Here is a 14,216-nt window from a genome sequence, read left to right on the forward strand (position 1 = left end):
GAGGCTTTATAAGAAGAAATATAAAACGTTTCCCCTTCGCATATCTGGGTGATGTGCTACGAGTTGTATGTGTTTTTTCTGCTAAGAAATCATCCTCTTTCTGCCTGGCTGGGAGTGGCTCAACGGTTGAGCATCGACCTAGGATCCAGGCGATCAGGGGTTCGGTTCCCGGTCAGGGCACATGCCCAGGTTGAGGGCTGCAGCTGATCAATGACTCTCTCATCACTGGTGTTTCTATCTCTCTCTCTCCTTCTTCCTCTCCCTTCCTCTCTCTGAAATCAATAAAGATATATTTTAAAAAAAGAAAAAAAAAGAAATCATCCTCTTTCTGTTCCATGTGCTTCAACCAAATGTGCTGTGTGCACTCATTCAGCAAACATCACTGAGTCTCTACCAAGTGCAAGGATCTCGGACACAAAGGTGACCAAGTAGTCCCTCACATCAGCATAGTCTAGCGTACTGCTGGTGGGACTGCAAACTGGTGCAGCCACTATGGAAAACAGTAGGAAGACTCCTACTAAAAACAGGACTACCATAGGACCCACTAATTCCACTTCTGGGTATTTATCTGAAGAAACACAAAACACTAATTTGAAAAGATTTATGCATCCTCATGTTTATTGCAGCATTGTTTATAATAGCCAAGATATGAAAACAACTCAGGTATCCATCAATAGACAAGTGGATAAAGAAAGATGTGGTACATATATACAATGGAATGTTACTCGGTCATAAAAAAGAATGAAATCTTACTATTTGTGACAGCATGGATGAACCTAGAGGGTATTATGCTAAATGAAATAAGTCAGTCAGAGAAAGAAAAATACCATGTGATTTTGCTTATATGTGGATTCTAAAAAACAAAACAAAACAAAAACAGACTTATAGAAACAGAGACCTAAGGGACAGTTGCCAGAGGGGAGAGGGGAGGGGATGAGTAAAAAAGATAAAGGGAACACAGTAATATAGTGATAGTCTGCACTGTGACAGATGATTGCCAGAACCGGTGTGGGGTTCACACTGTAATTTATATAAATGTCAAATCACTATAGTGCACGCCTGAAGGTAATATAACATAACACTGTACACTACCTATACTTAAATTTTAAAAATAAAAATAAATTTTAAAAAAAGAAAGCAGACCATCATACCACAAAAGCATAAGTGCAAAGCCAGAGCCTGCATGGGACGCTGTGAGAACACAGAGGATGGGGAGCCAGTGCAAGGAGAGCTTCTGGGAGGAGGTATTTCCAGTTTCCTTTAAAAAGCAGCCATTTTCTGCAGGCTTAGGCTCCGGGGTTTGCAGATCAGCAGCAGAGAGAGAAGTGGGGTTATCACTGAGCCACAGCAGCCTTATCTCTGCAGCATCCCTAAGTGGGTGACCAGAGAGTATGTCAGGCATTTCTGAGGATAGGATGCAGAAATGATCAGTGATAAAGTTAGAGAGGGAGGCTGGCTCAGCCAGATCAGATCATGAAGGATGTATAGGCTTCACTCAGAGGCTGGGACTCCAGATTAATAGCTTTCCAACTGGGGACGGAGAAGAAACAATGGGACAGTGGGACCCAAACCTTCACTGTCCTCCCCTCTCTTCTCTGTATGCCCCTAGGACAGTGTCCTCATCTCTTCCTCTGGAAATTTAAGACACTCACAATTAGGTATGGATAAGAAACAGGATGCTTATGTGGGAGTTACAGGTAGTGAGGCAAAAAAGGAAGGGTGCTCCCATCCCTAAAACCCTGATAATAATGACACAAAATAGTCTCCATGCCATTCAGCAGAACAGAACCAGGCTAGTACAGTTTAGTGCTGAAAATAGCTTTTGTGCTTAAATTTCTACTGTTCTTTATATCAGCACCAAGAAGTATTTTTTTGACACATATCCTAAACCCTCCCTGAGTCACATCCTGGTGGTATCTAGATTGCAGGGGTCACCTCAGTAGTGTCTTCTCTGTTGATGCCTTCAACTGTGTGAGTATTAGCTCCCACTGCCCAGTCACTGGAGTTAACAAGAAAACTCTACTACTTCTTCCCACTTTGGCTGCACGTCTCTAAACTCAGTGCAATCTGCTTTCAGCAAACACTGCCACCACTCAAGATAGATTGTCATTGTTTCTCCTCTAGGAATGTGTGACAAATGGGTGGTACACTAAATGCCTGACAATAATGATGAGTGTGACAAGAAGATAAAGAACTTAGTCAAGGATATGGAAAGGACCAATGTGGTTCTGCAGCCAGTGGAGAGCTGGGAAGTACTAAGTACAGGCCACAGAGCCAGAGATGCTTAGAAAGAGCCCCTGCAGAAGTAATTCTTCTATGAAGGTAGAAGAAATCAAAGGTCCTCTATTTCTGCAGGTGCTGAGCACCTGTCATGTACCAAACTCTCTACTAAGCACTGATCCTTCCTAATCAGAAATTATCTGGAAACATGGATTTCACAATGCTGGTGTTTTCCTGATGAGAAATCAATGTGGCTTCTTAGGATAAAAACTGGATAACAACCAGGATCATGATTTAGGGCACACATGCACTCACATGAAGAGCCACTCTCCAATTATGTGTCACTTGGTGAGAATAACGTCCCTAGTGAAGCTATGCCAGGGGTGGGGAACATTTTTTCTGCCAAGGGCCACTGGGATATTTTATAACATCATTTGCAGGCCATACAAAATTGATAAACTTAATAAATTAAGTTGATAAACTTAATAATTAGCTATGAAAAAAGCTCCTAGATTTATTGAATTTCGAGTCCCTCCTGCGCTTGCCTTGGCAGGGCCAGACCAAGTGATTTCACCGACAGTATATACGGTGCAGGCTGGACGTTCCCCACCCCTGGATTAGGCAGTAAGTCAGAAGAGAAAAACAGCCTGCCCTTGGAGACTGTCATCCAGCCCTGAGTACTGTGAGACCATGATCTAAGCACTCTGACTCTACTGGGCAGCTGCCTTAGTAGCCCCTGGTCCCATGAACTCACTGATTGTGGGCAACAAATCCCCTGGGTCCTTTTCAGATGATTAGATACCATGTATCACCAGAATCGCCATCAGCACTTGCAAGAATGTAGATTTCCAGTCCAGGTAACTTTCCCTTGGTCCTTTCAAGCCCATGTTCCCGACAATGGTCATTAGTCTATTTAATAACCATTTACTACATGGAGACCCATCAGCTCCCATGAAATATATATACAAACAAATGGCCAAACCCACAGGGTTGGCAGCAGAGGAGAAATCTCCACATGGAGAGGAGTGGCTGAACCACAAAGAATGTTTTCACAGAGAAGAAAAGTCAACAAAAGAATGTCACTCCTTAAGTAAGGCTGTTCCCAGAGCCCACAGACCCCCACCCATGCCCCTATGCTTCTCTGCATGCAGGGCCACCTCCCAACCCCTACCCAGATAGCCTCTCCTGCCTTCTCGACTCCTTAGAATCTGGGACAGGGAAGGAAAGGCCTAGAAAGGAAGACATACCTTTTCCCTCCTGTCCTGGCCCACCTTCCAGGTCTCTGTGGCCCACCTGAGCGATGGACAGTGACAAAGTTCACACCCTCCAGGAAAAGACCAACCCCTAAACACAGAGGTGTGGCCTTACCCTCACCATCAACACTGGGGATGTGTTTCCCACAGAATACAAAAAAAATTCTCACTCATGGTCATATCCCTGAAGACATAATATGCTGGGGGAGAAAAAAGATGAGTTTAAAAGAGGTTGCAAATAAGCGTTTATATGGCTGTGACAGAAGTGTGGTGTGTTTGCCAAGGAGCAAGCCATCCCTTTCACACCAGGGATCAGGAGGAGTCAGACAGGAGACATGTCAGTGAGCAGGCCTGGAGGGCAAGTGGGGTCTGTGGGTTCACAGTGGGGGACCTGGCTCCAGGCAGAGGAGGGCACCAGCAAAGGTCACAGTATGTCCTTTTCTCCCACTAAGTGTGGGCCCCTAGTTACAGGGACGATGTCTTATTCACCTGGCAGGGTAATCTGCCTTTATTGGAAACTCAACAATATTTACACAATAAATAAAATAAGAAAGAAAAATGAATTTCACTGAAACATAATTTACAAGAAATACACCTGGGTACATACTCTTAAGTTTAAAAAAAAATCATTACATACCTATGTCATTTTTCCTTGATATACCACTTTTCTCCAAATTCTGTATTTTTAAAAAGAGAGAAAAAGATAAATCTCATCACATAACAAAGTTAACAATAATACACTGAATGAATACATATGCTACACATTCACATTTGGGGTGAAGAAACTGAAGATGAGAGCTTGGAAATGCTTCTCTACAAACACAGACCAGTATTAAGGGAGAAAAGCAACAACGATGTCCATGGCAGAAGCCTCCTAGGGGGCTGTCCCTTTCACACGTGATCTTGGGCAGTCATGTCACTGGATTGAGTCTCTTCCTCCTGTTTAACATGGAGCTAACACTTAACGGGTTCAATGTCCTGGGAGGGTTAATTCAAAAACCTTGTGATAACCTAAAAATAAAAAGCTTTTCAAAGTGAGAGTCAACAGCGTTTGAGATCAATAAGAACAGCTACTTGGGAAGCACTAACTTAGGGAGAAGCCCACAATTAGGAGACAATGGGGAGGGGTACTTATGAGAAAGGGAAGGGGAAGAATTACATCCATGGAAGGAAGGCATTTCTATTGGTGCAGATAAGCTAACAGTGATGTTAATTCTAAACAATATTTTTACTTTTCAGTCTAGTAGCCATCATAACTGCTTCCTAGTTATCTCTGCAGACAGTTGTTTGGGATACAATGCTGCCTTAGGAACAATCTAAAGGCTACTTGGACAAGTTTTAACATTCTAAAGATTTAAGGCATAAAACCTGCAAAGCAGTTCTTCTGCGGTGGCAGCTCCGGCTCCAATTTTAAAGTGGTTCCATTTCTTTTTCTTTTTTTTTTTTTAACACTTGCAAACTCTTAGCACTACAAACATATCACAGATAGTATCAGTTCTGGCAGTGTGTTCCCTGCGAAGATGAACATTGTCTGGGCTTAGATGTACGATCAAGAATGGTACCAGGTTCTCTCCTACCTGAGAAGCTACACTGGACCCTGGAGGTGGTCAATCTGTGGTTTGTGAGAATTCATGGGCATAGAAGGGGCATCTGACAGCTGCAGAGCCCCTGACAGAAACCTGGATGTGGGCACAGAAACACCTGACCCTGATCCTAGAAAATCAGGAGAAGCTCTGAAAAGATTTCTCTGACAAAGTGCCAGTGTCAGCAGCTACACCTGCCATTTCCATTGTTTCCTCCAGCAGACAAGGAATTTTTTTTCTTAATTGTCCTTTTCTGCTTTCAACCACCATATTCTATAATTATGACAACTGGACAGTGGTGAGTATCATTCCATTTTCTTCACAGACAACAACAAGAAATAACCTACAAAACTGGAAGCAGCTTAAAAGCTAAATACACAGAAATGAATCCTCTTAGAGTGCCAAAGAGATCATGACAATAGACATGGAGGAGAGAACAAAATACAGGGGAATGTCTATCTTCAATAGTATTTTCTGAAATTATCTTCGTCTCAAGAACAGAAATACCACAGAGATGAGCACAACCCCACAGTCATGTATTCATTTGTTATACCTGATGATCAAGTGACACTTTACTTACCCCTGAACATACTTTTTGGAAGAGCCAAAAAAAAAAAAAAAAAGAGAGAGAGAGAGACTAGAAAGCTCAACCTACTTCTGTAAGTATGTGAACCAAAGCCAGGTACCAACATAAGTTAGCATGTGTGGACTGGCTATTTGCTGTGTCTTTCATACTCTAAATGCCACTTGTGGCCAGAACAGCCTGCTCTCAGAGAGGAATTAACAAAAATAATAACAATAATAATAAAGTGGAACCGGAGCTGCCATCCCAGAGGAACTGCCTCGCACAGCCATGCCTCAAACCTTGGAATGTTAAAATGGCAAAATAACCTTTGGACTGGCCTAAAGCAACATTATGTTCCCAAAAAAATGTTTGCAAAGATAACAAGAAAGCAGATCTGGACTGATAGCTACAGGACTGAAACTTAAAAACATTCTTTAGAATTAACATCACTATGCTAGCTTATCTGCACCAATAGAAATGCCTTACTTCTACTAATGTAATTGTTCCCCTTCCTCTTCTTGTAAATACCCATTGCCTTTGTCTCCTGATCAGAACATTATTTGGGTTTCTGCCTAAATCAGTGCTTCCCCAACAGCTTATTCTTTTGGATTTCAAACAAATGCTTGTTGCCTCTTACTTTGCCTTTTATTTTTAGGTTAACATATCAATAAGCCAGTAACAAAAAGACAAACACTGTAGGATTCTGCTTATAGAGGCACCCAGAATAGTCAAATCAATAGAAACAGGAAGTAAAATGCTGGTTGCCAGGGGCTGGGGGAAGTGGAATGGGGAGTTATTGTGTAATGGGGCAGTTTCAGTTCTGCAAGATGAAAAGAGTTCTGTAGATTGCTTGTACAATAATATACATGCACTTAACAGTACTGAACTATAAACTTAAAATTGCTTAAGATGGTAAATTTTATGTTATATGTATTTTGCTACAATTTTTAAAAAACAGCATTGAAGATGATCCAACCCAACATTCCCCTTTTACAAATGAGATAATCCTTCATCTCAGAAAAGATGAAGGATTTGCCATTGTCCGATAGTCATTCTAGCCAAAGAACTACAATGAAAACCCAGGTCTTTTGATTCCTTTCTAATATTCCTTTCTTACACCCCCTCCCCACCATGAAAAATGCACATCCAGCTTTCCTCCAGAGGCATTCTTCAGAAAACACGCACATTAGATACAGATAGATTTAGAGAGTAAGCTAAAAATAATACCTACAACTGAGGTAGGAGAGTAAGAAGCTAGAAAAATTCCTTGGCAAGCAGAATGAGGAAACTGAGACAGCTAGCTGAACAAACTGGCTGAGCAATTTAAGGTCTCCAGAGCCGGAAGCCCTGGGTGCCTAGCAACAAGCAAAACTGGCACCTCGTCTCCAGGGTGGCCTTTTCTCCTTTGACATATCACTGGTCATGAGGTTTAGGTTTAGATCCTCTGACCTTTCCTCCCTAGAGTCAATGTCTAGGCTTCAGTTGTATTTCAGTTCCAGGCCCAGAAAAGCAGCAAAACCAGGTAGGTGACACCAGGACCAGCTGCAATGACTAATGGCCCTCTGCCCTGACACTGACCAATAAGTGGAAATCAGGACCCTGAAAAGGTACACCTGGAAAAGCTGATGAATATTCTATTGAGATCCTCCCAGTCTAAAATCCTCAAAACAAAAAAACCAATGAATGCTCCTTCTCCCTCCAGGGAAGCATGCCTGGCACCTTCCCCTTCCCCCTCTTCTTCCCCCATAGGCATGCATCTCATAAATTCTAAGGGATCCGTCAAGACTTGCAACCAGGGGAGAAATGGGAAGCGGCAGTTCATGTGGGGCTAACCCCCTGAACCTGTCTCCATGGCCCTCTTTTCTCTGACTTTTCAGTGAGGGAAAGCAGCCCTGCCTAGGCTCATTTCTTTCCTATATTTCTAGAGAGCCAAAGCAGCCCCACCTAGGCTCTCTCCTGTTGCTTTCTATCCTAAGTCCTTCCTTGTTTCACTGTCCCCAGCTTTAATAAACATACTCTCAAAATCACCTGGACCCGTGTTGTGAAATCTTTCCTGTACAAAATCAAGAACCCACACACTACTGGCCAGCCCTAAGCTGACCTGCTAAGGGCCAGGTCCCCTTTCCAGTAACACAACAACAGTCATCTTCATCAACAAGTTGAAAGTAAAACAGCATTCTGAACTCAGTGTTTCTAGACTTAGTAACCTAAACAGGCTGGAATCCCACTGGACATTCTCTCACCAGAGATCTTTGTGAAACAAAAGAAGAGCAACCAAAATTATAGCTCTTTCTCTTTGTAATCGAGCACTGTTGTGCCGACTAGCTGACACAACAGCTAGGAAATGATTAGCCATTTCCAGTGGCTCAATTTGTAAACAGTAAAAATAAAATATCCAAGAAACGGCTGGATTAGGTGAACTGAAAAGGAACCAAAACAGTCTTGAGTAAGTTCCCCTTTGAGAAAGAAAATTAGAGTAAATAAAGTAATTAACAGAACATTCAAAATTCTGTCTCCGGTTTCCCTCGTGAAAAAGGCTTAGTTCTTCCCAAGAAAGAAGATATACACGGTTTGTTTTATTATCTCTGCTGCCATATGTTTCTTCCACTGACTATCAGCATCAGTCCAAATGTACTCACTGCCAACGTTTCATAAGCCAACTGAATTGCTTAGATCAGAAAGAGGTCTGTTCCTAACACCTCTACCCCACAGACAGTTCCTACTCTCGATGGAAGACTAATCCAAAGTCCCCTTTGTCCAGTTTTATTTTTTAAGGCACCACAAATTTGAACACTTGGAATCCATCTAGTTTATAAATTCTTCATTAAAAGAAAATAAGACATCCTCCAAAGAATGTAGTATGAAATATTTTAAGAAGGTAGAAGAATAAAGTGGCATCTTCTACCCATTCACCAACAGCTACCACCTACCCTGAGATTCTGAGTAAAATGAATTAAGCAGGACACGTTTATCAGAGCCCTCCATTGTAGGTGGGCCTGTGTTCTTTCCGCCTTCACCATTCACTAGCTCAGGCCTCAGTCTCTCATCTGTAAAATAGGAACCATAATTACAAGACCTGCTTCACTAGGTTTAATTAGGTCATATAATGCTAAGCATAATGTCTGCCCAAAGCAAATGCTCAATAACTGTTAGCTCCCCCTCTTTCTATTATCATCACCTCCTCATGTAATGTCAACTACCACTGTAAAAGAAATTCACTAATAAAAGCAGTAAGGTCCATGGTTCCTCATTTTTTTTATTCGTTTAGGTTCCTCCTGAAAGGCTATATACGGCATTTCTTGCTGTCATCTCAGGTAAACATTTAAATAGGGCCTGGCACTGTTCTACATGGTGCGTGCACACACACACACACACACACAAAATCTTCAAAACAGCTTTTTGAGATAGGCTCTATTATCTGGTCTTACTGAGAATGCTGAGGCACAGAGAGGTTTGGTAAGTTCCATAGCAGGTCAGTGTTGGAGAAGGGATGTGACCCGCAGCAGTGTGGCTTCAGTGTTCAGCTCTAACTCCTTGTCATATGGGACACAATGTCACAAATCACCATAGGATGTAAGCCAGGCCAAACTGCAGGCCAAACAGGTACATGGCCATGGCTGAGGCAGTACCCAGGGCCTGGAGCACGAGCTTGGAGGGTAGGCTCCCTGAAAGTAGGCAGGTCAGAACCCAGGACAGTGCAGAGACGGGGAGCCCAGAAGAGAGGCCTGGGCCTAGTGGTGGGGCCCCAGGACCACAAGGCACTGGAAACACTCAGGATTTTCATGTGAAGCCACCTGACACTAGCTAGTAAACCTGAACCATGTTTGAGAAAGGCCTTCAGCCCTGTGTCAGGCTGGCCCGTGTTCTGGGGCATGTCACCAAGTGAGCAGTGAGGAGAGGGACACACAGGAGGCTACTTCTAAGCAGCAATGACAGGGCAGATAAACTAATGAGAACCCCAAATTAACATGGTTATTGTTAAGAGCCCTAACTCCTGTTTCCGAGCCATCTACAGACTTTGGATGACCTTGGACAAGATGATTCTTTTCTGTCTCCCAGTCTTGGGTACAGTCTACAGGAGACATTTTATCATTGCCTCTCCTCGTGGAATTAATGGCTTTTTTGGCTCTGTGGCCTAAGCACAAATGAGATTAATGACATTTTTCAAGGGCTTTAATACCTTTTCATGAAAAATGACACTAAGATAGAGGACTCCCTCTATATTTATATTTACATATGTATTTAAAGCAAAGGATACATATATTCCTTCATTTGAAAAGATTAGGTAAAGCTGTATTTGAAAGAATGTGCTATAATCCTAAATTTATTACTTAAAATTTTAGTTCCCTATTAATAAACCTTGGGTAGCACTTTAAATTTATTATAGCCCTAGTTGGTCTGGCTCAGTGGTTAAGAGCGCCAGTCCCCCCGCCCCCCACTGAACTGAAGGGTCTTGAGTTCAGTTCCAGCCAAGGGCACATACCTCAGTTGCAGGCTCGATCCCCGGCCCCAGTTGGGGCTCACAGGAGAAGCAACCACTTGATGTGTCTCTCTCACATTGATGTTTCTCTCACTCTCTCTCTCACTCTCTCTCTCTCTCTTTCTCCCTTCCACTCTCTCTAAAAAGCAATGGAAAAAATATCTTTGGGTGAGTATAAAAAAAAAAAATTAATTATAAATGAGCCTTGTTATTGACAAACACACACACATACACATTTTATAGTAAACGTGGCTGCATAATATAAACTCACAGTGTGAAAAACTCAAGGATTCAGAAAATTTCACCTTTTAATAGTCATGTGACCTCTAGAACCAGTAGAACCACTTAACTTCTCTGAGGGTAAATTTTCTCAGCTTTACATAGGAGTAGCTGTTTTGCTGAGCAGTAACAGGATCACTGAGAAGATTAAATTAAATGAAATGTCTGAAAATGTTTAATTAACCATAAAGGACCTTAAAACCTTAAGGAATTATTATTATTATTTCCAGTGTAGGAACCCCATAGTATAGTCAGAACAGATAAAAGAAACAGTCTATTTAAAAATGCTTTTATTCTAACTGTGGGGCAAAAAAATAGTCAACTGACCCTTAATATAAAAAAAACAACTCATATTTGAAAATATTGTTTCTTCTATGCTAAACTACTCTTGTACAAAGCCTGCATGGTAAAATTTAGATGAGGTCTAGAACGAAACCAATAATGAAATGATGACAAAGCAGCAGCTCAGAGATTTGAGTGAGTGCTGTCCCCTCTCCACTGGGGCCCCAGGTCTCATTTTCTGGTTCTGACTGTGTACAGAGTCTGGGTCTCTCAGCCAGTCCCACCATGCCCTCTCATGGTGCCACCTTGAAAGTGAGGGACACTTAGGCTCTTGTGACCCAGGAAACACAGCACAATCCTTTCACAGACTGGGAAAATTAAACCCAAGGTTAAGATGTGGCACAACTGGAAAAAACTATTGTACCCAAGCAAGATTCTAAAATGTCTAACTTCACATCACAACATCTTCTCCTTACAGTGAAATCTGAGACCTAGGGGATGTGCTGTAACTACTGAAAGGTGTATTTAAATGCCAGCCTATCTGTTGGGTGCTGCTAGAGATTCAAAATCTATGTTGACCAACATTTCATAAATTCATAAAAAAAAGAAACTTGATAACCACTGAGAGAAGAAATCATGTCAGCTCCCATTAAAGAAATCACAAATGAACCTCAGATGGGAGGAACAGATTTGGTCATTGGAATCAGTACCTTAGATGGCGTCACCTCCTTCTTTACACCTTTAGAAGCCAATGCAAAAGCTGGAAAAAAAAAAGAAACATTTTTATATTAAAATTAGCCATTAAGATTTATTCTCACATTGAACAGTTTTGCTTAAAATGAGAAAAAATAATGATACAAGACATATTTTGCTCATTTTTAAAAGCAGCTGCATTGCCACAAACTAGTACCACTGGCTGCCTTCATCTCCAGACCTAAAATTATTTATCAGCGAAAGCCAAAACTCTTAGGCTACCAAGCTAAAGAAATACCTCATCAGAGAAGATAGAATCTGTTTATACCATTGATGTCTATAGATATAAACCACAAAATAGATGCACACAGAATACAACTTCTTTGAAATTTCAATTCTGGTGCCATATGGTAAACAAAAAAACTTTCACGGCCAAAAGCTCTTCTGGAAAAAAAAGGCGTTTATTGAGCCACATGCTGGCTAGAAAAGGACCAGGCCCTGGGGCGTGCAGTCTAAGCCACAGCAGCAGGACAACATATGATAAGACAACATATCTGCCACTGTCTTGGAGCTGAGAGAAGTTTTTATTTATTATGTTTTGGGGAAGAAAGATGTAAGTTGTTTTGAAAGAATTTACACTGGCTACAGATAGGGGGGTGGAAAAGGTGAAGGGGCCAGTTCTAGGATAGGTGAACAGCCTGTAAGGAAGAAATATTTACTACCTTTGATTGGTGGTGAGCAACGGTCCTGAAAGTTCCTGATAAGCAGGATACACTGGTTTTCTGCTGGGCGCTAATAGAGCCTGGAGGTGGATTCAAAGCTCCAACATACATTCAGGAAGGTGAGCAGTCACCGTTAGTTGGCCCACAGCTATTAAATGTTCAAATATTCTCATCTCTTTCTCTTACTCACTTGCCGCTGTAATTTAACTTAGGACACCTCAGCTATTTTTCGTGTCACTTCTTAAGCAAAGGGGAATTCCTGAGCATCTGGAGAGAAGAAGTACAAATCCATACTCACAACCAGGGTCAGAGCCTGGCAGCAACAGGGCTAAATCCAGCACCAGCTTTCTATCTCAGGGACAGAGGGGTGGAAGTGTGGTGCAGACGCTGCTGCCACAAGAGGACACTTAAGGGAACCCTACTGAAGCCGTGGGGCCAGGGGAATGGAAGGAATTAAAATAATTTCCCATTTAGAGCAATTTAATGTTTTGAGTCAGAGCCCATAAATAAAGATATCCCTAGAGAAACGTCTAGGCTCTATGTTAAAAGTAATAGTAATAATAATATGACAATAACACTTTGAAAATGTAAAGCAAAATAATAAACCAAACAGGAAGGTGAACTGGGCAAAAAATAATCCTAATTTTACAGTGCATTTCTCAAAAGTTTGCTTTCTCCAATTAGCATTCCCAGGAAAAACAGGCAATGCCATGAAGCGTGAATGTACTTCAAGGGTAGAACAGCCAATTCCATGGAGCAGTAAAGCAGCACAAGGCATGTGGGTGGTGGGGCTCCCAGGTGACAGAAGTAGAGAGGACCTCACCCATTTGGGTGATTCCCAGCCCCATCCCCAGACATCACTGCCTCCAACTCTCTCCATTAACATTTGCTCAAGGGAAATAATCTAAAACATAGTCACACTAAGAAGCCAATCACTAAGGTGGTTTGATCATTTCCATTTCCAGATGACATTTCAAAAGGCAGAATGAAGTTGTAATGTAAGTGAAATGAACCTCTACATGTGGAATTTAGGTAACAGCAGATATTATAGGAAGCCTCCTTGAGACCACCTCTTATAAATAGCAAATCCCCAACTCCATCCCCCCATTGGTTTTTCTACAGAGCACATACTACCACTGACATAATATATATTTATTTGTTTATTGCTTGTTTTATATATTAGTTCACTGTAAGCTCCATGAAGGGAGGAATGTGGTTTTATTTACTGTTTGCCCATAAACCTAGAACACAGCGCATAAAAGATCAATAAATATGTAACAAGTGATAAATATGAATGAATGAACGAATGAATGAATGAATGAATGAATGAGTGAATGAAAGTCTCCATGAGAGCCCTGGGGTCACATCACTTAGTGGCTGTGGGGTCACACACTAGGCAGCACCAAGCCAGTAGAATGAAACCGTTCAGTGCCCCCACCTTAATTTATTTTCACTAGGATCTGACCTACTTTCTCGCTTTTACACACACACACAACACACAGCCCAAATCACTCATTAAGTTCTAAGAAGAAAGGAGAGATTTAACACCAAACACCTTTTAACCATTTATATTTTGTTTCTAGGTGTTTAATTTTTTTGGAGGGGGAGGGGTGATATGGGTTTATTTATCTCCAACCTACCATGCACATTTACAACCCTCAAGAAGAATCAAATATAAAATTATTAATAAACATCATTCAGAAAGGTCATCACATGTTAACCTCACTCAGCACCACAGAATTTTAGGAAATAGGATATTCTGACAACTTGCAGGCTATAAAAACTGAGGTCAATCTAATACATGACTTTGATGGCAAAATACACATCCGCCAACCCCATCAATTCCCAATGCCAAACATGGACAGTCAAAGCTCTCTGGGTTAGAGTTAACTTTTCTATTAAGAAAAATAACCTCAACTGAACATGTGCAGTGACTTGTCCTCTAATAACCAGAACTTAGTCTTATGTCACTGTTTGCAAGTACAGATGGCTATGTCAACACAGAAGCCCCTGGACCTTTAGAAAGTAGACTCGCTACTGAAGAAAAAGTGTCTTTATTTGGTGGTGCTAGTTCTGAAAATGATTAATACATCACCTTTCATAAATAAGCAGCTACTATTACTTGATGATGTTACTGTT

At 41.5% G+C, this 14,216-nt stretch overlaps 1 protein-coding gene across 2 annotated transcripts in view; it reads right to left on the reverse strand.

Moving 5' to 3' along the window:
• B3GLCT (beta 3-glucosyltransferase) overlaps positions 1-14,216 on the reverse strand; it is a 102,035-nt gene that overhangs the window by 76,189 nt on the left and 11,630 nt on the right. For both annotated transcript variants that reach the window (XM_081129720.1, XM_081129719.1), the window contains exons 2-3: positions 11,373-11,422; positions 4,111-4,150 (exon numbers count right to left, since the gene is read on the reverse strand). In XM_081129720.1, coding sequence (XP_080985846.1) covers positions 4,111-4,150; positions 11,373-11,422 — 90 coding nt within the window. The remainder of the gene's footprint in view (positions 1-4,110; positions 4,151-11,372; positions 11,423-14,216) is intronic.

This window comes from Miniopterus schreibersii, assembly GCF_964146895.1.
Source record: "Miniopterus schreibersii genome assembly, chromosome: 2".
In the NCBI taxonomy this organism is placed as follows: domain Eukaryota; kingdom Metazoa; phylum Chordata; class Mammalia; order Chiroptera; family Miniopteridae; genus Miniopterus; species Miniopterus schreibersii.